Here is a 22,799-nt window from a genome sequence, read left to right on the forward strand (position 1 = left end):
TGATGTATCGATAGGTGTGAGTGGAGTATTAAAGTTTCCTACTATTATTGTGTTATTGTTAATTTCCCCTTTCATGGTTGTTAGCATTTGCCTTACATATTGCGGTGCTCCTATGTTGGGTGCATATATATTTATAATTGTTGTATCTTCTTCTTGGATTGATCCTTTGATCATTATGTAGTGTCCTTCTTTGTCTCTTTTCACATCCTTTATTTTATAGTCTATTTTATCTGATATGAGTATTGCGACTCCTGCTTTCTTTTGGTCTCCGTTTGCGTGAAATATTTTTTTCCAGCCCTTCACTTTCAGTCTGTATGTGTCCCTTGTTTTGAGGTGGGTCTCTTGTAGACAGCATATATAGGGGTCTTGCTTTTGTATCCATTCAGCCAGTATTTGTCTTTTGGTTGGGGCATTCAACCCATTTACATTTATGGTAATTATTGATAAGTAAGGTCCTGTTGCCATTTACTTTGTTGTTTTGGGTTCGTGTTTATACAACCTTTCTGTGTTTCCTGTCTAGAGAAGATCCTTTAGCATTTGTTGAAGAGCTGGTTTGGTGGTGCTGAATTCTCTCAGCTTTTGCTTGTCTGTAAAGCTTTTGAATTCTCCTTCATCTCTGAATGAGATCCTTGCTGGGTAGAGTAATCTGGGTTGTAGCTTATTCTCTTTCATTACTTTAAGTATGTCCTGCCATTCCCTTCTGGCCTGAAGAGTTTCTATTGATAGATCAGCTGTTATCCTTATGGGAATCCCCTTGTGTGTTATTTGTTGTTTCTCCCTTGCTGCTTTTAATATTTGTTCTTTGTGTTTGATCTTTGTTAATTTGACTAATATGTGTCTTGGGGTGTTTCGCCTTGGGTTTATCCTGTTTGGGACTCTCTGAGTTTCTTGGACTTGTGTGACTATTTCCTTCCCCACTTTAGGGAAGTTTTCAGCTATTATCTCCTCGAGTATTTTCTCATGGCCTTTCTTTTTATCTTCTTCTTCTGGGACTCCTATGATTCGAATGTTGGGGCGTTTCACATTGTCCCAGAGGTCCCTGAGGTTGTCCTCATTTCTTTTGATTCTTTTTTCTGTTTTCCTCTCTGCTTCATTTATTTCCACCATTTTATCTTCTACCTCACTTATCCTATCTTCTGCCTCCATTATTCTACTGTTGGTTCCCTCCAGAGTGTTTTTAATCTCATTTATTGCATTATTCATTTTTAATTGACTCTTTTTTATTTCCTCTAGGTCGTTGTTAAAGATTTCTTGCATGTTCTCAATCCTGGCTATTTATCTGTAACTCCATTTTGTTTTCAAGATTTTGGATCCTTTTTATTCTCATTATTCTGAATTCTTTTTCAGGTAGATTCCCTATCTCCTCCTCTTTTGTTTGGCTTGGTGGGCATTTTTCATGTTCCTTTACCTGCTGGGTATTTCTCTGCCTTTTCATCTTATTTAGATTGCTGTGTTTGGGGTGGCCTTTCTGTATTCTGGTAGTCTGGTTCCTTTTTATTGTGGAGGTTTCTCCCCATGGGTGAGGTTGGACGATTGGCTTGTCAAGGTTTCCTGGTTAGGGAAGCTTGCGTCTGTGTTCTGGTGGGTGGAGCTGGATTTCTTCTCTCTGGAGTGCAATGGAGTGTCCAGTAGTGAGTTTTGAGATGAGTGTATGGGTTTGGTGTGACTTTGGGCAGCCTGTATGTTGACACTCAGGGCTATGTTCCTGCGTTGCTGGAGGTATGTCTTGCTCTGGAACTTATTGGCTCTTGGGTGGTGGTTGGTTTCAGTGTAGGTACGGAGGCTTTTGGATGATCTCTTATTACTTAATGTCCCCTGTAGTCAGGAGTTCTCTGGTGTTCTCAGGTTTTGGGCTTAAGCCTCCTGCCTCTGGATTTCAGTCTTATTCTTCCAGTAGCCTCAAGACTTCTCCATCCATACAGCACTGATAATAAAACTTCTAGGTTAGTGGTGAAAAGTTTCTGCACAGTGAGGGACACCCAGAGAGGTTCACAGAGTTACATGAAGAAGGGGAGAGGGAGGGAGGAGATAGAGGTGAGCAGGAGGAGAAAAAGGGGGACTCAAGAGGAGAGAGACAGATCTAGGCAGTACTCTGTTCTCTAAGTGTTCTCTGCAGCCCAGAACACCCACAGAGATTCACAGAATTGGACTGAGAAGAGAAGGGGGAGGGAGGAAATGGAGGTTATCTGGGGGAGAAAAAGGAGAGTCAAAAGGGGGAGCGAGTAATCAAACCAGTAATCACACTCCTGAGTAAAAATGGGTAGTGAAGATTGGATTCTTAAATGTCCAAAATTGATAACAAATACTGAAAAACAAAGATTAAAAATCTAGAGTAGAGGTTAGACTCTTAAAAATACAATATTAAAAAAACAAAAACACAAAATTTAAGAAATATATATGAAGGTCACTTTAAAAATAGGGTTCTTTTTTTTTCAAGGTTATAGTGGGTTATAAAAATGAAAATTAAGGAGTAATAGAGGAATAAAAAAATTTTTTTAATTAAAAAATATAATAATGTAAAAATATCCAGGAATTTCTCTGGAGCTGTTGCGGGCAATGTGGGTTCAGTTCAGTTTCAGATAGTTCCTTTTTCCAGCTTACACTTCTCAATATCTGTAGGCCCCTTCCAGTGTAGTTGGCGTTAACTACAGGGATTTTAATCTGTTGCACCTGTCACTTCTAAAGCGGTTCCCTTCATTTATTTGGCTTTTGTTTGCAGGTCTCTACATGTCTAATTTCCGCCCTGACAGAAGCGGGCGCAGGTGGTCTCTTGTTTAGGTTCGCTTGTTCAGTCGTTCCGTGGGGAGGGAGGGGCCCTGCAGACAAACATCTCTGGCGTGTGTGGGGAGCGCTCGCAGTGTTCCGGCCACACTGGGTTTGCCCCGCTCGCCGCCTGTGTGCTTTCCCCGTCTACACTGCTCAGGCTCCAGGCTGCTCTCCAGGGAGCGGGCCCTGAGTTGCGTGCACTTCCCAGGCCCAAGCGGCTCAGGTTCAGGTTCTCGGGTACTCCACAAAGGCGCAGACTCAGTTGGGCCTGCGTTTTGCGCCTTCCCCCATCCGAGCAGCTCAGGTGACCGGGAGCTTACCGAGCGCACTCTCTTCAGGTGCAGTGCGACTTCTCCCCTCCCGTCCCAGCCTCAGTTTCCAGGTGCGGAGGTTCAGTGCGCCTTGTGTCTCTTCTGGGAGCTGATCTCTGCCTGCGACCCTCCCAGCGAATGTCAACCATCCAGAATCTCAGGAAGTCTTTGGTTAGAAACTGGAGCCCTGTTTGCAGTTTGGTAGGGGATGCAGTCTCTGGGGCTGAGTTTGCCCCTTTTCGCCTCTGGCTGGCGCCTGCCTCCCCCCTGCCTCCTGCCTCTGGCGGGGGATGGGCCGGTCCGCAGCCGGCTAGCTCTTCTCTGTCCTTTTTTCTGAGAACGGGCTGGCTGTGCGTTAGGTTAGGGCTTTTTACAGGTTAATTCTCTCTCTGTCTTGCTATCCCACAGTTTAATTTGCTATCTCACGTTAGTTCCCTCTGTTTGCCCTCAGGGCATTCAGGCCCGGTCTTTACACTAAGCAATGCCACCCGCTCCTCTCCGTTCAGCCCCCACTTGCTGGTGGCGGATGTGAGTGTCTGGGGTACTTTTCTGCTGGGAGTTGCTTTTAGGCTTGTAATCTGTGGGTTTTATTTATTTTTCCTCCTGGTTAGGTTGCCCTCCGAGATTCGAAAACTTCCCCCAGACCCGCCGGTGAGAGGGTTTCCTGGTGTTTGGAAACTTCCTCTATTAAGACTCCCTTCCTGGGACAGATCTCCGCCCCTAACTCTTTTGTCTCCTTTTCATCTTTTATATTTTGTCCTACCTCCTTTCGAAGACAGTGGCCTCTTTTCTGGGTGCCTGATGTCCTCTGCTAGCGATCAGAGGTTGTTTTGTGGAGTTTGCTCAGTGTTCAATTGTCCTTTTGATGAATTTGTGGGGGAGAAAGTGGTCTCCCCGTCCTATTCCTCCACCATCTTATCTCCTCTACCCCCTTTTTCTTTTTTAGTGGTTAACTAAAATAACTAAGTTTAAAAACCAAAGTATTTAATGGATCTAATTTTAAAATTTAAGGATTCAGAAAGTGTACAACTACTGATCTTTTTAGAACCTTGCTGTAAAGTTCTCTTTCCCATCTTGCAAGATGGCGGGTAAAAAGGCTGAGAAGCCAGATACTAAGGAGAGAAAACCTGAAGCCAAGAAGAAGGCTGATGCTGTCAACAAGGCTAAAAAGGTGAAAGTGGTGAAGAAAGTTAAGAAGGGGAAGCCCCACTGCAGCCGAAACCCTGTCCTGGTCAGAGGAATTGGCAGATATTCCCGATCAGCCGTGTACTCCAGAAAGGCCCTGTACAAGAGAAAGTATTCAGCAGCTAAATCCAAGGTCGAAAAGAAAAAGAAGGTTCGGGTCCTTGCTACTGTCACAAAACCAGTTGGTGGTGACAAGAATGGTGGTACCCGAGTGGTCAAACTTCGCAAAATGCCTAGATATTACCCTACTGAAGATGTGCCTCGGAAACTGTTGAGTCACAGCAAGAAACAGTTCAGTAAGCACGTGAGGAAGATGCGTGCCAGCATCACTCCTGGGACCGTTCTGATCATCCTCACGGGGCGCCACAGAGGCAAGAGGGTCGTTTTCCTGAAGCAGCTGGGCAGTGGCTTGCTACTTGTGACTGGGCCTCTCTCCCTCAATCGAGTTCCTCTGCGTAGAACACACCAGAAATTTGTCATTGCCACCTCCACCAAAATCGACATCAGTGGTGTGAAAATCCCAGAACATCTCACTGACACTTACTTCAAGAAGAAGAAGCTGCGTAAGCCGAGACACCAAGAGGGTGAGATCTTCGACACAGAGAGAGAAATACGAGATCACAGAGCAGCGCGAGGTTGATCCGAAAGCTGTGGGCTCACAAATTCTGTGAAGAATCAAAGCTGTCCATCAGCTCCAGGGCTACCTCCGCTCTGTGTTTGCTCTCACAGATGGAATATATCCTCACAATGTAGTATTCTGAACTTCTTGCAAAGAACCTAATTAAATAACTTGTCCATTTAAAAAAAAAAAAAACCTTGCTGTATTTTGACTTTTTAATTTTACTTTGTAAGGACTGAAGAATTTTAATATCAATTTTATAAATGAGAAAACATTTCATGTTAGTCTTTATAATTTTATGGCACTATTTTTCCCTAAATTAAATACATGAATTGCAGTCTGCCTATAATTATTCATTGTGTCTTAAAATTTTACATTTGCCTTTAGTATAGTTAATCTTATACTCTGTACTGGTTTACTTAAGCATTTTACTCCTGGAGATGTATACTTTGTGATTTCTTCCTCACTCTTCTTACCTGCAAGAATAGTTTAACTATTTTGTAAAGTTTGACATACAGTGATAGAGAAGTTGTGAAAATGTTTGTAAATACTTTTTATTCAGTTTTGAGCTTTATTTTTGTTTCTAGTTTTCTGTCATTGTTCAATGTTTCTACTAACATACATTTATTCACTCTTGCAGTTTTTTCACCTGTTTTTCAGTTATTTGAATTCATTTTCATGAATAATATCTATTTGTAATTGTAACTAATTTGACTTGAATACTACTGTCCAAAAAAATTATCTTGGTAAAGAGTATATCTTCCTATTTCTTCTGATAGATTTTTCTTTAAATGAAACAGTTTTTATGAGCAAGGATAGATAGATAAAAATGAAAAATAGATCAAGATGATCTTAAGAAATCTGTAAGAACTTTCACTGGGTCACTTTTTGTTAATCCTGTTCCCTTGGGGTAAACGTGTCTTTTTATGAATTGTTCTTTCCTTTTTCATACATCAAGAAATAATACGTTATTTCCACATAGAGCAATCGGGTCACCTTGAAGATGGATGTCTCACACACAGAACATTCTCATGTAATCGGCAAAGGGGGCAACAATATTAAAAAGGTGATGGAAGAAACAGGATGCCACATCCACTTCCCAGACTCCAACAGGAATAATCAAGCAGAAAAAAGCAACCAGGTGATGGGACTTTTCACGTGACGTTTTATGGGGCAGATTAAAGTTTGGATTTCCTGTGTGTGCATCTTTTGGGGGCGATGAGAACAAAAGAGTACTTGTGAAGATGGTGGGTAGTATAGATTTTATGTCCCCCTCTAAGGAGATTGAAAGTGTTCAGCTTTTTTCAGGAGATGCATTGTAGATTGGCCTTAAATTCTTGATCTCTAAATGGTTGGTAGAAGAGAGGGAAGGTTGTCATGACAACATTAAATAAAATCCTTCCAGAAAGGCTCAGAAGGCATGTGAGTTAGGAAAGGACCTGAAAGCTCGCCTGCAGGCACCTGTTGATAGCTGGGATTCTGTCTGCAGCATCACACAAATGCTCCTCCAGGCTACCCCAGGTCACCTTCTGAGAGGCGATGTGCAAGTGTCTGACTTCTCACATTGGCTGAAATATGTCTCTGTTTTATGCCCCGCTCCGTTTTTCCTTTTTTCTAGTTCTTGGATTTGGAAATAAATGGAGCTCATGCGTCTACATCAAAATGCTGTCCGTACTTGAAGAGCAGATAGTGTTCTTTGTATAATTTGGAAGTTTTCTCTCCTCTAATCACGATATTAGAACCTGGGTGGCTCAGGGGTAAAGAACACCCTTGGCAGGGCAGGAGACCTGGGTTCAATCTGATTCCTAGCTTGGGAAGATCCCCTGGAGGAGGAAATGGCAACCGACTCTAGTATTCTTGTCTAGGGAATCCCATGGACTGAGGAGCTTGGTGGGCTCCAGTCCACGAGGTTGCAAAGAGTTAGACACAATTTAGCAACTCAATAACAGAGAAACTGTGTTGGCCACAAATATGAGTAAGACACAGTCTTTTCCCTGTGGGGACTGATGGTGACAGCAGCATATATAGACAAGGAACTAGATAGAAAGCCATGGGAAAAAGCAGGAGCAGTAATTACCTGACGACATGGTGTGGGCATGACCCACAAGAGTGCTGTCCTGGAGCCCCACCCTCTCGCCCTAATGCCAAGAGTGATTCCTCAATTGATGAATCATAGGAAAGCCTAGAAGATCCTGAGAAAGGGCTGCTGGAGCAACAGTGTTTTTTGCCAACCAGCATGTAAGTAGTTCATTACTTTGTGAACATAGTATGGCAGTAGCATTGCACATTGATGCCCATCTCATGTGCAAAGAGTTTAAACAAAAGGGGGAAAATGCAGTGGACACAAGAAAATGTTTCCCAAGAAAATAGGAAGTGGGTGGGAGGCCCCTGTAGGCTGGGAGGTTTTAGGTAAGTCCAGGAGGTAATGTTGATCAACTGACACAGATCACCAGAGCTTGTTAAAATGCAGATTCTGATCAAGTAGGTCTGGGTTGGTGCCTGAGATCCTTCATTATTAACAAACTCCAAGATAAAGACAATGCTGCACGATGCTCTTTTATCCTGGATGACACTTTTGAGTAGTGAGGGAGTGGATAACTGAGAAAGTGGATGTGGATTCAAGAACAATAAATCTGTGGGGTTTTTTTTTGCAGGTATCTATAGCAGGACAACCAGCAGGAGTAGAATCTGCCCGAGTTAGAATTCGGGTAAGTATTGATTCTTTTTTGTACTATAAAGCAATGTCAGTGATGTTGGCATTATAAAGCAATAAAAATATTGTAATTTATCAATTTATAACCAGATCATGTGTTCAACATGTAGGAAAGAGTGATGAAAGTTGTTTTAATGTCTCGAAGATGCTTTTTAGAGATGGTCTGAATTTTACCTGGTTCTGTTGCTCTGATGGTTTTGAAATGATCAAAAAGACACCTGAGGAGAAGTGCCACAGGCAATTCGAGTTATAAACTCATGTTTTGCAGAAGTCTCCTTCCATTTAAAAACTTCAGATAGCCTACCTAAGCTTATGGCTATAATAAAAGCATTATGTTTTTTAAAAAATCTTAAATTATTGAAGGATGATTGCTTTACAATGTTGTGTTAGTCTACTGCACAGTGAAGTAAATAATCTATACGTATGTGTGTGTATATATATATATATCTGCCCTCATCTTGAGAAAAATCCCATCTTGAGAAAAGAATGAATGAATTACACATATCTCTAAATGAATGGGCTTCCCTAGTGGCTTAGAATGTAAAGAATCTGCCTGAAATACACGAGACCCGGGTTTTATCCCTGGGTTCAAAAGATTCCCTGGAGGAGGGCATGGCTGCCCACTCCAGTATTCTTGCCTTGAGAATTCCATGGACAGAGGAGCCTGGCGGACTGCAGTCCTTGGAGTTGCAAAGTGCCAGACATGACTGAGTGACTAACATTTTCACTTTCAGTAAATTTGCAATGACCTGACTATCTGCTCTGGGTTCTATGATTTCGTTTTAGGAGCTGCTTCCTTTGGTGCTGATGTTTGAGCTGCCAATTGCTGGAATTCTTCAACCAGTGCCTGATCCTAATTCCCCCTCTATTCAGCACATATCACAAATGTACAACATTTCAGTGTCGTTTAAACAGCGGTCCCGGATGTACGGTGCTACAGTGATAATACGGGGGTCTCAGAGTAACACGAGCGCTGTGAAGGTGAGCGGCATAGGTCATTCCAAGCGCTGTAGGCGTATGAAGCATGTGAGTTCTATTTTTGAAGGATTTTAAGACAAATTCATTTTCTGGAGTTTTTTTTTCTCATATTACATTCTGGTTCCCATTTTTATTTATTTATTTTAAAAATATTTGTTTATTTGGCTGTGTTGGGTTGTAGTTGTAGCATGTGGATCCTTTGTTGTGGCGTGTGGGCTTCTCTGGTTGCTAGCACATGGGCTTGGTTGCCGCTCCACACGTGGAATCTAAATTCCCTGACCAGGGATCAAACCTGCATCCCCTGCACTGGAAGGCAGATTATTAACCACTGGACCACCAGGGAAGGCCCCATATTCTGGCTTTTAGGACATGTTGAATTTTTCCATAGCTGTCAGAAGCACGGTAGAACCTCTCCCTTCAGTGTGGACGGCTATCACATGGGACTGTTTCTCTCCCACCTTTTCTCCTAGGAAGGAACGGCCATGCTTTTGGAACATCTCGCTGGGAGCTTGGCGTCAGCTATCCCCGTGAGCACGCAACTGGATATTGCAGCTCAGCATCATCTCTTTATGATGGGTCGAAATGGAAGCAACATCAAACATATCATGCAGAGAACGGGTGCTCAGATCCACTTTCCTGATCCCAGTAATCCACAAAAGAAATCCACCGTCTACCTCCAGGGCACCATTGAGTCTGTCTGTCTTGCAAGGCAATATCTCATGGTAGGTTTACTGAAATTAATGGTACAGTTTTTTTTAATCTCTTTGGGTACAGTGTATGTTGCTGCACATACTGTAGCAATGTGGTATTTATGGAAGCACTTTGGAATTCTGGACAAATAAGGAAGTTTCTTGGTAAAAGAAAATAAAAGAATAAGGTTCACAGTGCCTCCCAGATTTAATTTCATTTTGTGGGTAATTCTCTTGCAGTACGTTTTAAAAAATTTAAACAACTGAAGAGGTTACATGGAAATAATTGGCTATATTTTGTGGAAGGTTATTTTTATTTGACATTTAGCGTTAGTTTGTGTTTGACAAAAAACATCACAAAAAAACAGAGCAACTAACAATTAATAAATTTAAAATTTTACCCTACCCTCAAAGATAATAAATTTTGGTAGCATGAAACATTTGAACATTTCATAAATCTCTCATACCATTTTAAAACTGCCATAGTATTTGAGCCGTGATTTGAATGTCATGAATTGAAAGAAAATAAGTTACAAACTTTAGTACTGCTTTCAGTTTATAATATTCATTCTATCTTTCCTATATTTATCAAAAACCCAGTGTGTAGGTTGATATATAGTAACAAAATGGACTGACATACCATGTGTCCTTATTAAAAAATACCATTATATTCTCCATTCTGGCTAGACCTTTAGTGACATTTGAATCCATAAGCTTCAGGCATGACCTTTACTGTTATTAAGTTGCAGAATCTGTTTTTGAGAAGCTTTCAGAAAATCCAGATTTGTATTGTTGATTCCCTTCCTCTGACAGATGAAAACTTGTTATAATCACTAAGAATTATGATATATGATTTTAAGAAATTAATTTCATTGTGAATGATATTTTTTTTTTTAGCTAAGCTTATTTAGGCTACTTTTAATATACTGATAGTTAGCATATTTGTATCCAAGGATTATTATGATTACTTTTCATACTTTCTTTTTTCATACTTTTCAAGTTCTTTAGATATTATTTTGAATTCAGTGAATTTTCAAGCGATCAGCACAGTTATGAATTCGTATTCATACTGTGCTCATCAGTATCAGTTCAGTTCAGTCGCTCAGTTGTGTCCGACTCTGTGACCCCATGAACCACAGCATGCCAGGCCTCCCTGTCCATCACCAACTCCTGGAGTCCACCCAAACTCATGTCCATTGAGTCGGTGATGCCATCCAACCATCTCATCCTTTGTCGTCCCCTTCTCCTGCCCTCAATCCCTCCCAGCATCAGGGTCTTTTCCCAAGAGTTAGCTCTTCACATCAGGTGGCCAAAGTATTGGAGTTTCAGCTTCAACATCAATTCTTCCAATGAACACCCAGGACTGATCTGCTTTAGGATGGACTGGTTGGATCTCCTTGCAGCCCAAGGGACTCTCAAGAGTCTTCCCTAACACCACAGTTCAAAAGCATCAATTCTTTGGCACTCAGCTTTCTTCACAGTCCAACTCTCACATCCATACATGACCACTGGAAAAACCATAGCCTTGACTAGATGGACCTTTGTTGGCAAAGTAATGTCTCTGCTTTTTAATATGCTATCTAGGTTGCTCATAACTTTTCTCCCAAGGAGTAAGCGTCTTAATTTCATGGCTGCAATCACCATCTGCAGTGATTTTGGAGCCCAGAAAAATAAAGTCTGACACTGTTTCCACTGTTTCCCCATCTATTTCCCATGATGTGATGGGACCAGGTTCCATGATCTTAGTTTTCTGAATGTTGCATTTTAAGCCAACTTTTCCACTCTCCTCTTTCACTTTCATCATGAGGCTCTTTAGTTATTCTTCACTTTCTGCCATGAGGGTGGTGTCATCTGCATATCTGAGGTTATTGATATTTCTCCTGGCAATCTTGATTCCAGCTTGTGCATCATCCAACCCAGCATTTCTCATGATGTACTCTGCATATAAGTTAAATAAGCAGGGTGACAATATACAGCTTTGATATACTCCTTTTCCTATTTGGAACCAGTCTGTTGTTCCATGTCCAGTTCTAACTGTTGCTTCCTAACCTGCATACGTGACAAAAATACAGGTATGCAATGAGACATATTATTATTATTGCACAATAATGAAAGATTGAGAGAGAAATTAAAAGGCTTTAACTTAAATTTGAAATAGTATCGCCGTTTTTTATAGCAACATCCTTATAAACATCTCTTATCCAGAAGAGAAATGGAACATGGTGATTTCTTTTTAATTCTGTTCTGTTTGACAGTAACTACTTCCAGTACTTATGTACAAACCCATCAATCTGTGCATCACAAAAAATGTGGGATGTGGTTTCTATACTCAGTAGATTAGGAGCCAGGAAGAAAGAATCAGAGAAAAAGCACAAGTGCTCAGCCCTGCTATGCTGAAGAGTGAGACAGTTACAGGAAAGGGTGATAGTAGCAGTTTACACCAGAGAAGTCAGTGGCGCCCACTCCAGTACTCTCGCCTGGAAAATCCCAAGGACAGAGGAGCCTGGTAGGCTGCAGTCCATGGGGTCACTAAGAGTCAGACACGACTGAGCGACTTCACTTTCACTTTTCACTTTCATGCATTGGAGAAGGAAATGGCAACCTACTCCAGTGTTCTTGCCTGGAGAATGGAGCCTGGTGGGCTGCCATCTATGGGGTCGCACAGAGTCGGACACGACTGACGCGACTTAGCAGCAGCAGCAGTTTACTCCAGGAAGGAGGTTAAGGTTTGAGCTGCATCAAAGGAGAAGTGGGACTTGGGTTGGCAAAGAAGCCTTGTGATGAGTCAAGATACTGAGGAACAGATTCTATTGCAAAGACTGTCAATAGGTTAGTGTAGTTTGGAGAAGGGGCAGACATACACAGAGAGACCTGTGACTGTACAAGCAAAGCTGGGTGGAAATGTGGAGATTTTAAAATTCTGATACATGTTTAGACTTCATTCAGGAGACAGTAAAAAGCCTCCACTGTAAGTCTTTGAGCCAGACCACAAGATCACTACCCTTCATGTAGTTGAGAATATAGTTTCTGGCACCACCAACAAAGCTGAAGTCAGAGAATGGAAGAATTTTTCCAAGGTGGAGAGCAGGTAAGAAAAAATTCATGGCCAGAAAGAGAAACACAAGACACTTATTTCCGTCATCCAAAAGATAGTTTCTACCCCTCAATATTTCTACACCAGCCTTCTAAGTTATGTGAAGGTATATAATTTAGCTTCGACACTTGCATTTATTCTTTTTTAATTAAACTTTTTATTTTGTATTGGGATATAGCTGACTAACAGCGTGATAGTTTCTGGTGGACAACAAAGGGACTCAGCAAAGGGATTCAGCAAAAGGATTTCTTCTTTAAATCTATAAAATGTTGCATTATCTGCAGGCATGTTAAATTATTGAATGTATAAACAAATAGTGTTTTACCTCCCACACCTTCCACTGTGGCATTTTCTAGGGTTGTCTTCCCCTTGTGCTGATGTTTGATATGAAGGAAGAAATTGAAGTCGATCCACAGTTCATTGCTCAGCTGATGGAACAACTCGATGTCTTCATCAGTATTAAACCAAAGCCGAAACAGCCGAGCAAGGTGGGTTCAGCGTTTGGGCCCAAAGAGAACCAAGTATCATATCACATTCAATATAGTGTGGTTTTCATATAAATGAATATCTGCATATACATGGCACTTAATATTCTATATAATAGTCACTGTTACATATTATATTTTACTTTATATAATGGCAAATTTGTAACAGCATTCATCATTGATCATTTTCTTTATATATGTGTTGGTTTTTGGAGGCTATTTGTGACCATTATTTTAATTACATATATGGGAAAGAAACTTTTTTTTTCTTAATTTGCAATCTGGTAACTTTAAGCTTTACTAAGTTGCCACAGAGTTGGTAAGGTTAAATATTGTGTTATGTCCACATGTATGTGTGTACAGATCCAAAGCAGTTTTAAAAATGCTTGGTTTGTTTACTACTTGTGAGCCACTGTGCTAGCCCTGGAGGTTTGAAGAATAGGTGCCCATTCACTTTCATAAATACTTCAAATAATAAAGTGTCCCTAGTTCAGCTTTCTTGGAGCTTCTCTTTTAAGATGTTGCAAAATTTCAGTAATTACACGTGCTGTCAAAAATTTAATGGGATAGGTCTGATGATATTAAGTGCTGGTAAGGATATGAGGAAAGAGAAATGTTCCTGCATTAAACTGGATAAATTGGCCCAAGCACTTTAAAAGTAGTTTGTGATCATTTGATCACAAAAACACTGATATTCTACCACCAGCGATTCTATTTCTAGTCATACGTGCTGATGAAACCTTTGTATCAGAAGTCAATCGACAAGAGTGGTGTTGAATAAAAAGAGCAAGTTGATAAAGTAAGTCAGAAAGAGGAAAACAAATATCATCTACTAATGCATATATGAAATCTAGAAAGATAGTACTGATGAACCTATTTGCAGAACAGCAATGGAGATGCAGACATAGAGAACAGACTTATGCACATGGTTGGAGGGGGAGGAAGGAGAGGGTGGGATGTATGGAGCGAGTAACATGGAAACATACATTACCATATGTAAAATAGACAGTGGGAATTTGCCATGTGACTCAGGGAACTCAAACCAGGGCTCTGTGATGACCTAGAGGGTGGGTTGGGGAGGGATGTTCAGGAGGGAGGGGACATGGGTATGCCTATGGCTGATTCATGTTGGTGTTTGGCAGAAACCAACCCAATACTGTAAAGCAATTATCCTTCAATTAAAAATAGATAAATTTTTTTAAATGTGAAAAAAAACAACTTACACAACAACATATACTAAGTGATAACATATATTTTTATTATCGCAGATAAAACACCAAACAGTCATGCCTTCCATTTTTAAAATTTCTAAACTAGGAATTTTATCATATATGCATATGGTACATATATAAAAATATGTATTGTTATATATGTGTATGTATGCAAATAATGTGGTAGTCAGTGTCCAACATGAGAAAAAAAATCATGCCTTCCTCAAAGAAAACTTTAAATGAAAAGATAGGATTGATTCTAAATGAGCTTGCTATATTGAGTTTAAAATTAGAGAATAGGATGTTAACTTTATGTGTTGTGAAGCTTCGTATTTGACTAATCTGAGTTGACTAGAGTTACTGTAGGTAGCACTAGGATGGAAAGGTGCAGACAGAAGAGACTTTGCGTGTAAAGATGGACAGGCCCAGGAAGAGTTCTGGACTTCAGCAAGAGGTGAGCAGAGGTCAGCTAAAACGGTAAATGAGAGTCTGAAAGCTTGCAGCATCCCAGAGCTTTTTCACTGTGCCTCGCTGGCCTCCAGGCTGACCACTGCTTTAACTGCTTTGTTACCCACACATTTTCTTTATTTTCCATTGGAGTCTTTCCCCCGTGGGTTCAAATTTCCAATTCTCTAGATGAGTCCATTGAGGAAAAAAAGATTTACTGTTTGGGAATTTATTTTGCCATAAGCTGCCATAGATACGTCATCAGTGAGGAAGAGTGGTACCTCCATGTCCGTTAGTTAACTGGTAGACGGTAAATGTCAAATGTGGATGCCCATTACTGTGCAGTCTATCTGTGGTGGCAAATTTGAGTTTTAAAAGATGCGATAAATGGGGGAAGCTTTACTATAAAGACAAGAGGATGTGAACAAGAATGGGCTGTAGAGACAGACGGACCTATGTTCCTCTAGCTGCCCCCCGGCAGCTGCACTGTGACGTTGGGTAAGGCCCTTGTCTTCACTGAACACGAATAATAATTTTACCCCATAACGCTCTGCAGGAATTAGAGTATTTGTACAGCTTCCATCACAGTGCCTGGGATGTAGGACACACCGAGTAAGTGGTAATTAACTTTTTATGCTTTTACCAAAAGGAGTAAACTTAGGAAATAAGTGGTTAGAATTTGAAGTTGACTTTAAGGCAGCATTAATCCCTACCCTGAGTGGAATTCTTATTATCATACTCATTTTCTCACCCCCTTCCCCAATTCATTGTAGACTACTTGTGTGCCACTTTTTTCTTTCTCATTATGTGTTTTCATAGTCTGTGATTGTGAAAAGTGTTGAGCGAAATGCCTTAAATATGTATGAAGCAAGGAAATGTCTCCTCGGACTTGAAAGCAGTGGGGTTTCCATAGCAACCAGCCCGTCCCCAGCGTCGTGCCCTGCCGGCCTGGCATGTCCCAGCCTGGATATCTTAGCTTCTGCAGGCCTCGGACTCACTGGACTAGGTATAAAATTTATTATTACAGCCCTTCTCAGTCACTGGAGGATTGCTTATCCAGTTCCCTTTCTTTCTATTGTTTGGGGCTACCTTTTAGAGGCTCTTTTTTCCTTCTTCAGGTCCTATGATCAGGTAAAAAGCAATACAACTCGAATCAATCTATTTTGATTTTTTTTTTGTTGTTAGACTCTGAATTTCTGTTATGCAGACTCTTTTTATTTCTGCATAAATAATCAAGGTCTGGCTGTTTTATTTTTGGTGGCTGTGTTTGTTCTTCTAAATTAAGAATGCCATGGAGAGTGAAGTGAGCAGGCTGACTATAACGTATGTGTTTGTTCTTTCTTGCATTTGCAATATTGCCATCAGTCCCTAGAGATAAAGATTATCCAGTGTGCTTTACAAAAAGTAATTGCAAATCTGCATGCAGGGTGGGCAGAGGGGGAGGTGAAGGCAAGCGGAACCATACTCCCAGTGGTTGCTTTTGCCTCGCCCAGACAAAGGAAACCTAGCCTGCAGCCACCATGGGAAGCAAATGGACCTGCATTTATATCTGAGGTAAAGAAGAGAAAGATGAAAGAAAACATCACCTTGGTCCTTTAGTTTTTTAAGAAAGCGTGGTGAGCCATTTACTAGTCATGCTGTGATATGAACTGTCTCATTTATAGATTCCCATTTTGTTGGATAAAGTTAATTGCTCTATTATAATTATTCTAGGTTCACTACTTTTTTGTACGTTTTAAGTAGCTTGTGTATAAAAAGTTAATGCAATAACCCTCACAAATCATTCTGCCTCAGTGTCGATTTGAAACAAAAAATACTCTTGTGCATGCGTGCTCAGTCACTCCATCATATCCAACTCTGCGACCCCAGGGACTGTAGCCTATCAGGCTCCACCGTCCATGGGATTATCCCGGCAAGAATACTGAAGTGGGTTGCCATTTCCTCTTCCAAGGGTTCTTCCAACCCAGGGATCAAACCCACATCTTCTGTGTCTCCTGAATTGGCAGGTGGATTCTTTACCCATGAGCCACCTGGGAAGCCCTAACAAAAATACTCTCAGCAGTCTTTAAATTTTTTAGTAGCTATTCTAGCTTTTTAAAGATGTAATATGGTTATAATATGATGAAGGTTCCAAGTAGCCCTGCCCAGACACCATTACAAGTAAAGACAAATTTTGGCCCATAATCTCCCAAAGCTGTCCTTTCTACTGGAGATGCTGAACAGAGTTGTAAGAATAAGCACAGCTTGTAAGTCAGGAAATGCCAGTCAGGCACTTTGGCAGGAACTGAGATCTTTCAAACTTAGTATGAAAACTTTTTCAGGGAGGCTAGCCTCTCTGCAGATGAACCAAAGGAAGCTGTCCAGTTGCAGGAAAACATTTCCCAATTCACTGCTAATTGAAAGTGCTTTAAAAAGATTTTTTTTTTTTAAAGCAGATGACATGTGAGTTACTCAGAGAAATTAAAATTGGGTTTACACTTGAGCACAATTGGGTTCATGCTGGCTCATTGAAATGATTGCAAAGCAGCTGGTGATGCTCCAGGCCCTGAGGTGTCTCCTGCTCTGAGCTCCCCTGTCCTCCCATTTCTGGATCTGTTTGTGGACAAACAGGGTCCAGTGTTGGGGCTGTGTATCATGCGGTATTTCATGTGAATATTTGAAAGTAGGTAATCTGTCACTCATACCTTATAACTAGAAAACATCAGATTCTATGAATGTGCATTCCTAACGGCAGTATTGATGTTATCTGCATATTACAGTCTTGAATTTATGTGTATTGACTTTACATTCATCTTTTCAGGTCTTTTGGGACCCACCACCTTATCTCTCAACACTTCAACAACCCCAAACTCACTCTTAAATGCTCTGAATAGCTCAGTCAGTCCTTTGCAAAGTCCGAGTTCTGGCACCCCCAGCCCCACGTTGTGGGCACCTCCACTTGCTAATACTTCAAGTGCCACAGGTCAGTAGTATTTAAGTACAATCGAAGGTGTGTATTCTTAGGTATTATTGGTTTTTAAGTAAAATTTACTGGTGGTTCCATTTCCTCTGGGAAAAATTATGGCTCAGAGCCTACTGCAGCCAAAAAATTCTCCGAAGTGTCAATCAGTTAAAATGAAGCATAATAAAACAGTGAGTTTTTCATAAAAGTAATGTGTAATCTTCAAATGTGACAAGCAGATCAGGAAAAAGAGCATGATGCACACAGAGCAATGGCAGAAACACCTAAGGGTCACTGACCTGGTAGTTAGGAAATGCAGGTTCTAGTTTGACAAATTTGCTTAGTGGTCAAATGCACTTGCAAAGTCTAGCTATTAATAGTTTCCTTGTCCTTACAATGAAGAGCTTAGATTAAATACTAAAATGTTGTTCGTAATTACCAAATTCAGACTTAAATTGAAGAAAGTAGGGAAAACCACTAGACCATTCGGGTATGATCTAAATCAAATCCCTTATGACTATACAGTGGAAGTGAGAAATAGATTTAAGGGACTAAATCTGATAGACAGAGTACCTGATGAACTATGGATGGAGGTTCGTGACATTGTACAGGAGACAGGGATCAAGACCACGCCATTGAAAAGAAATGCAAAAAGGCAAAATGACTGTCTGAGGAGGTCTTACAAATAGCTGTGAAAAGAAGAGAAGTGAAAAGCAAAGGAGAAAAGGAAAGATATTCCCATTTGAATGCAGAGTTCCAAAGACTAGCAAGGAGAGATAAGAAACCCTTCCTCAGAGATCAATGCAAAGAAATAGAGGAAAACAACAGAATGGGAAAGACTAGAGATCTCTTTAAGAAAATTAGAGATACCAAGGAAACATTTCATGCAAAGATGGGTTCGATAAAGGACAGAAATGCTATGGACCTAACAGAAGCAGAAGATATTATGAAGAGGTGGCAAGAATACACAGAAGAATTGTACAAAAAAGATCTTCATGACCCAGATAATCACGATGGTGTGGTTACTCACCTAAAGCCAGACATCCTGGAATGTGAAGTCAAGTGAGCCTTAGAAAGCGTCACTATGAACAAAGCTAGTGGAGGTGATGGAGTTCCAGTTGAGCTATTTCAAATCCTGAAAGATGATGCTGTGAAAGTGCTGCACTCAAGATGCCAGCAAATTTGGAAAACTCACCAAGGGCCACAAGACTGGAAAAGGTCAGTTTTCATTCCAATCCCAGAGAAAGGCAATGCTCAAACTACCACACAGTTGCACTCATCTCACACGCTAGTAAAGTAATGCTCAAAATTCTCCAAGCCAGGCTTCAGCAATATGTGAACCGCGAACTTCCAGATGTTCAAGCTGGTTTTAGAAAAGTCAGAGGAACCAGAGATCAAATTGCCAACATCCACTGGATCATCGAAAAAGCAAGAGAGTTCCAGAAAAATATCTGTTTCTGCTTTATTGACTATGCCAAAGCCTTTGACTGTGTGGATCACAATAAACTGTGGAAAATTCTGAAAGAGATGGGAATACCAGACCCCCTGACCTGCCTCTTGAGAAACCTGTATGCAGGTCAGGAAGCAACAGTTAGAACTGGACATGGAACAACAGACTGGTTCCAAATAGGAAAAGGAGTACGTCAAGGCTGTATATTGTCACCCTGCTTATTTAACTAATATGCAAAGTACATCATGAGAAATGCTGTGGTGGAAGAAGCACAAGCTGGAATGAAGATTTCCAGGAGAAATATCAATAACCTCAGATGTGCAGATGACACCACCCTTATGGTAGAAAGTGAAGAGGAACTAAAAAGCCTCTTGATGAAAATGAAAGAGGAGAGTGAAAAAGTTGGCTTAAAGCTCAACATTCAGAAAACTAAGATCATGGCATCTGGTCCCATCACTTCATGGCAAATAGATGGGGAAACAGTGTCAGACTTTATTTTTCTGGGCTCCAAAATCACTGCAGATGGTGATTGCAGCCATGAAATTAAAAGACGCTTACTTCTTGGAAGGAAAGTTATGACCAACCTAGACAGCATATTAAAAATGCTTTGCCAACAAAGGCCCGTTGTCTAGTCAAGCCTATGGTTTTTCTAGTGGTCATGTGTGGATGTGAGAGTTGGACTGTAAAGAAAGCTGAGTGCTGAAAAACTGATGCTTTTGAACTGTGGTTTTGGAGAAGACTCTTAAGAGTCCCTTGGACTGCAAGGAGATCCAGCCAGTCCATCCTAAAGGAGATCAGTCCTGGGTGTTCATTGGAAGGACTGATGCTGAAGCTGAAACTCCAATACTTTGGCCACCTCATGCGAAGAGTTGATTCATTGGAAAAGACCCTGTTGCTGGGAGGGATTAGGGGCAGGAGGAGAAGGTGACGACAGAGGATGAGATGGCTGGATGGCATCATCGACTTGATGGACATGAGTTTGAGTGGACTCCAGGAGTTGGTGATGGACAGGGAGGCCTGGTGTGCCTCCCTGGGGTCGCAAAGAGTTGGACATGACTGAGCAACTGAACTGAACTGAACTGAAAATGTTGTTCCATTCTAATACTTGTATGTTTTTATAGTAATGTGTTAACCCTATTAACAGAGGTATCAAAATTGAATTTTCTTCAGCATTGACAGCAACAAAAGTGACATTTTTGTTGTTACTTAAAATGACAAAACAATGCTTCTTGATTCTGAGTTGCTTTGTGTCTAATACCTGTCTTTGTGAAATGCTGTTGTAGGTTTTTCTGCTATACCACACCTTATGATTCCATCCACTGCCCAAGCCACGTTAACCAATATTTTGTTGTCTGGAGTACCCACTTATGGGCACACAGCTCCGTCTCCCCCTCCTGGCTTGACGCCTGTTGATGTCCATATCAACACTATGCAGACAGAAAGCAAAAAAATCTCTGCTGCTTTAAATGGACACACACAGGTAATGCCCTTCATCAAGAAGCTTGTGATTTATGCTGTTCGTAAGGATAAGCCACTGGTAACATGTTTAAACTTTTACCTGAAATGAATTTTAGTATTGTGACCATATCTCTGTGCTATTTTCTACTGTTATTTCAGTCTCCAAGCATAAAATATGGTGCAATATCCACTTCATCACTTGGAGAAAAAGTGCTGAGTGCGAATCACAGTGATCCATCCCGGCAGACAACTGGATCTGAGCAGACATCTCCCAAATCAAACCCCACGGAAGGTATCTTTCCTTCTGAACTTCAGCCTGCTCTGTTGATTGGATAAAGGGATCATAAAAAGTCTATGCAGTGATTTTTGAGTTGGTTTTGCTAACTGTGACTCATTCTGCCTCCAGGATGCAGAAAGACAATATTTGAACAGAGTTCCAAAGAACATAGTGAAAGAGCACTTTCCCATTCCATTGGAACTTCCTAAATTAAAGTGAATGTAATTGTGCAGCAGGAAAGCATTAATTTGCTGTGTAATTTTTTGCAAGTAGAGTATTTCTCTTTTTTTTCAAAGTAACCCAGAATTTGTATTCTTGCTTTTTTTTTTAAATTTTAATTGTAGGCTAATTACTTTATAATATTGTGGTGGTTTTTGCATATATTTCTATCAATCTTTAAAAAATATGAGGGTCTACTTTTCAAATTTCATCTTGCATTTTTAAGATAGCCTTAATTTAAGGCATCATCTCTGTAGCTGAAAGCTGTTATGCTGTGTCTCCGTAGAGTCAGAATCTGATTAGTTTCTATTGCAGGTGATTATTGATAGTAAGGTGATATTTTGATTTTTTTTTGATATGTACCATCTTTATTGTATTTGTTTATAATACTGCTCTGTTTTATATTTTGGTCTTTTGGCTGTGAGGCATGTAAGATCTTAGCTCTCTAACCAGGGACTGAACCCTCATCCCCTGTATTGGAAGGCAAAGTCTTAACCACTGGACTCCCAGGGAAGTCCCCTGGATTTTTACTTTTGTTTTCTTCTCCTCTACAGGTTGTAATGATGCTTTTGTTGAAGTAGGCATGCCTCGAAGTCCTTCCCATTCTGGAAATGCTGGTGACTTGAAACAGATGATGGGTCCCTCCAAAGTTTCCTGTGCCAAGAGGCAGACAGTAGAACTATTGCAAGGCACGAAAAACTCACACTTACAGTACGTATCTTAATTTTGCAGCCCTTGATCCTTTGAAAGAAAGTATGTAACAGGTTGGATATACATTAAACTGAATAGTTAGTGCTCTTTAGTTTAAGTACATTTGATATTTGTGTTTTTTTCATTTCTTTTTATAATTACCTTCTCTTTTTACTTTTAAAAATTTTATTAAGAAATAGTATCTGGTAACCTTCACCTTTATTATAAAACAAAATTCAACTAAGTAAATTTAAAGATTGAATTGATTTTATTCAACAGTTCACGAAATCAGCAGCATCCCATGACAGATGGGATACTATATCTTAGTGTTTTATCTGATTTGGAAAGGATTTGGATATTTAGTGACTATCTATCATTTAATTTAGCAAAACTTTAAGGTTTTAGGTTACAAATAATATTTTAGAGAAACTATTTAAAAAATTTACTGAAAAACCTTTATTTCATTTACATTCACAGTAATCCCCTTTTATCTTTGGGGGATATGTTTCAAGACTTGCAATGGATGCTTGAAACCATGGATAATTCTGAATTCTACATATTCTCTGTTTTTTCTATACATATATAACTGATAAAATTTAATTTATACATTAGGTACAGTTAGAGATGAACAAAAACAAATGAACAGTTACAACAATATGAGTTATATGAATGTGGTCTCTCATTTTATCTCTGTCTCTAAATATCTAATTGTACTGTACTCACCCTTCTTCTTGTGATGATGTGAGATGATGGAATGCCTGTGATGAAGTGAAGTGAGGCGAATGATGTAGGCATTATGATGTAATGTTAGGCTATTATTGACATCAGGAGGAGGATCCAGGATCTACGACCCTGGATCGTAGAGCCATGACACTGTTGATGGTTGGGGAATCCCAGGATGGAATAGAGTGAGGTGGTGAGAAATTTCATCACACTATTCAGAACAGCAAACAATGTAAAACTTATGACTTATTTTTGAAAGTTTTCTTCTAATATTTTCAGACTGAGGTTGATGGTAGGTAACTAAAACCATGGAAATTGAAACCATCAAGGGGGACTACTGGATTCAATTTACTTGATTTATATAAGCACTTAATCTTTTAAAGCCATTTTAATAGAGCTTTTTTATCTACTTATTTACTTATTCACTTAATTTACTGCCAATTAATTTTGGCATCTGTAGGTGGAAAATTCAATACATCTCTAACACATACATTATTGTTGTTTAGTCGATAAGTCATGTCTAACTCTTTTTTTTTTTTTAAT

General features: G+C 40.2%; 1 protein-coding gene and 1 pseudogene across 3 annotated transcripts in view; both read left to right on the forward strand.

Annotated features, from left to right (window-relative positions):
• Positions 1-22,799, forward strand: part of BICC1 (BicC family RNA binding protein 1) — a 359,182-nt gene that overhangs the window by 296,266 nt on the left and 40,117 nt on the right. For all 3 annotated transcript variants that reach the window (XM_070470682.1, XM_070470681.1, XM_070470680.1), the window contains exons 5-14: positions 5,864-6,022; positions 7,536-7,589; positions 8,381-8,575; positions 9,043-9,294; positions 12,712-12,843; positions 15,318-15,504; positions 17,299-17,460; positions 20,173-20,369; positions 20,507-20,639; positions 21,398-21,554. In XM_070470682.1, coding sequence (XP_070326783.1) covers positions 5,864-6,022; positions 7,536-7,589; positions 8,381-8,575; positions 9,043-9,294; positions 12,712-12,843; positions 15,318-15,504; positions 17,299-17,460; positions 20,173-20,369; positions 20,507-20,639; positions 21,398-21,554 — 1,628 coding nt within the window. The remainder of the gene's footprint in view (positions 1-5,863; positions 6,023-7,535; positions 7,590-8,380; positions 8,576-9,042; positions 9,295-12,711; positions 12,844-15,317; positions 15,505-17,298; positions 17,461-20,172; positions 20,370-20,506; positions 20,640-21,397; positions 21,555-22,799) is intronic.
• LOC139036047 (large ribosomal subunit protein eL6 pseudogene) lies at positions 4,120-5,038 on the forward strand (annotated as a pseudogene).

This window comes from Odocoileus virginianus, chromosome 7 (genome assembly GCF_023699985.2).
Source record: "Odocoileus virginianus isolate 20LAN1187 ecotype Illinois chromosome 7, Ovbor_1.2, whole genome shotgun sequence".
NCBI lineage: Eukaryota > Metazoa > Chordata > Mammalia > Artiodactyla > Cervidae > Odocoileus > Odocoileus virginianus.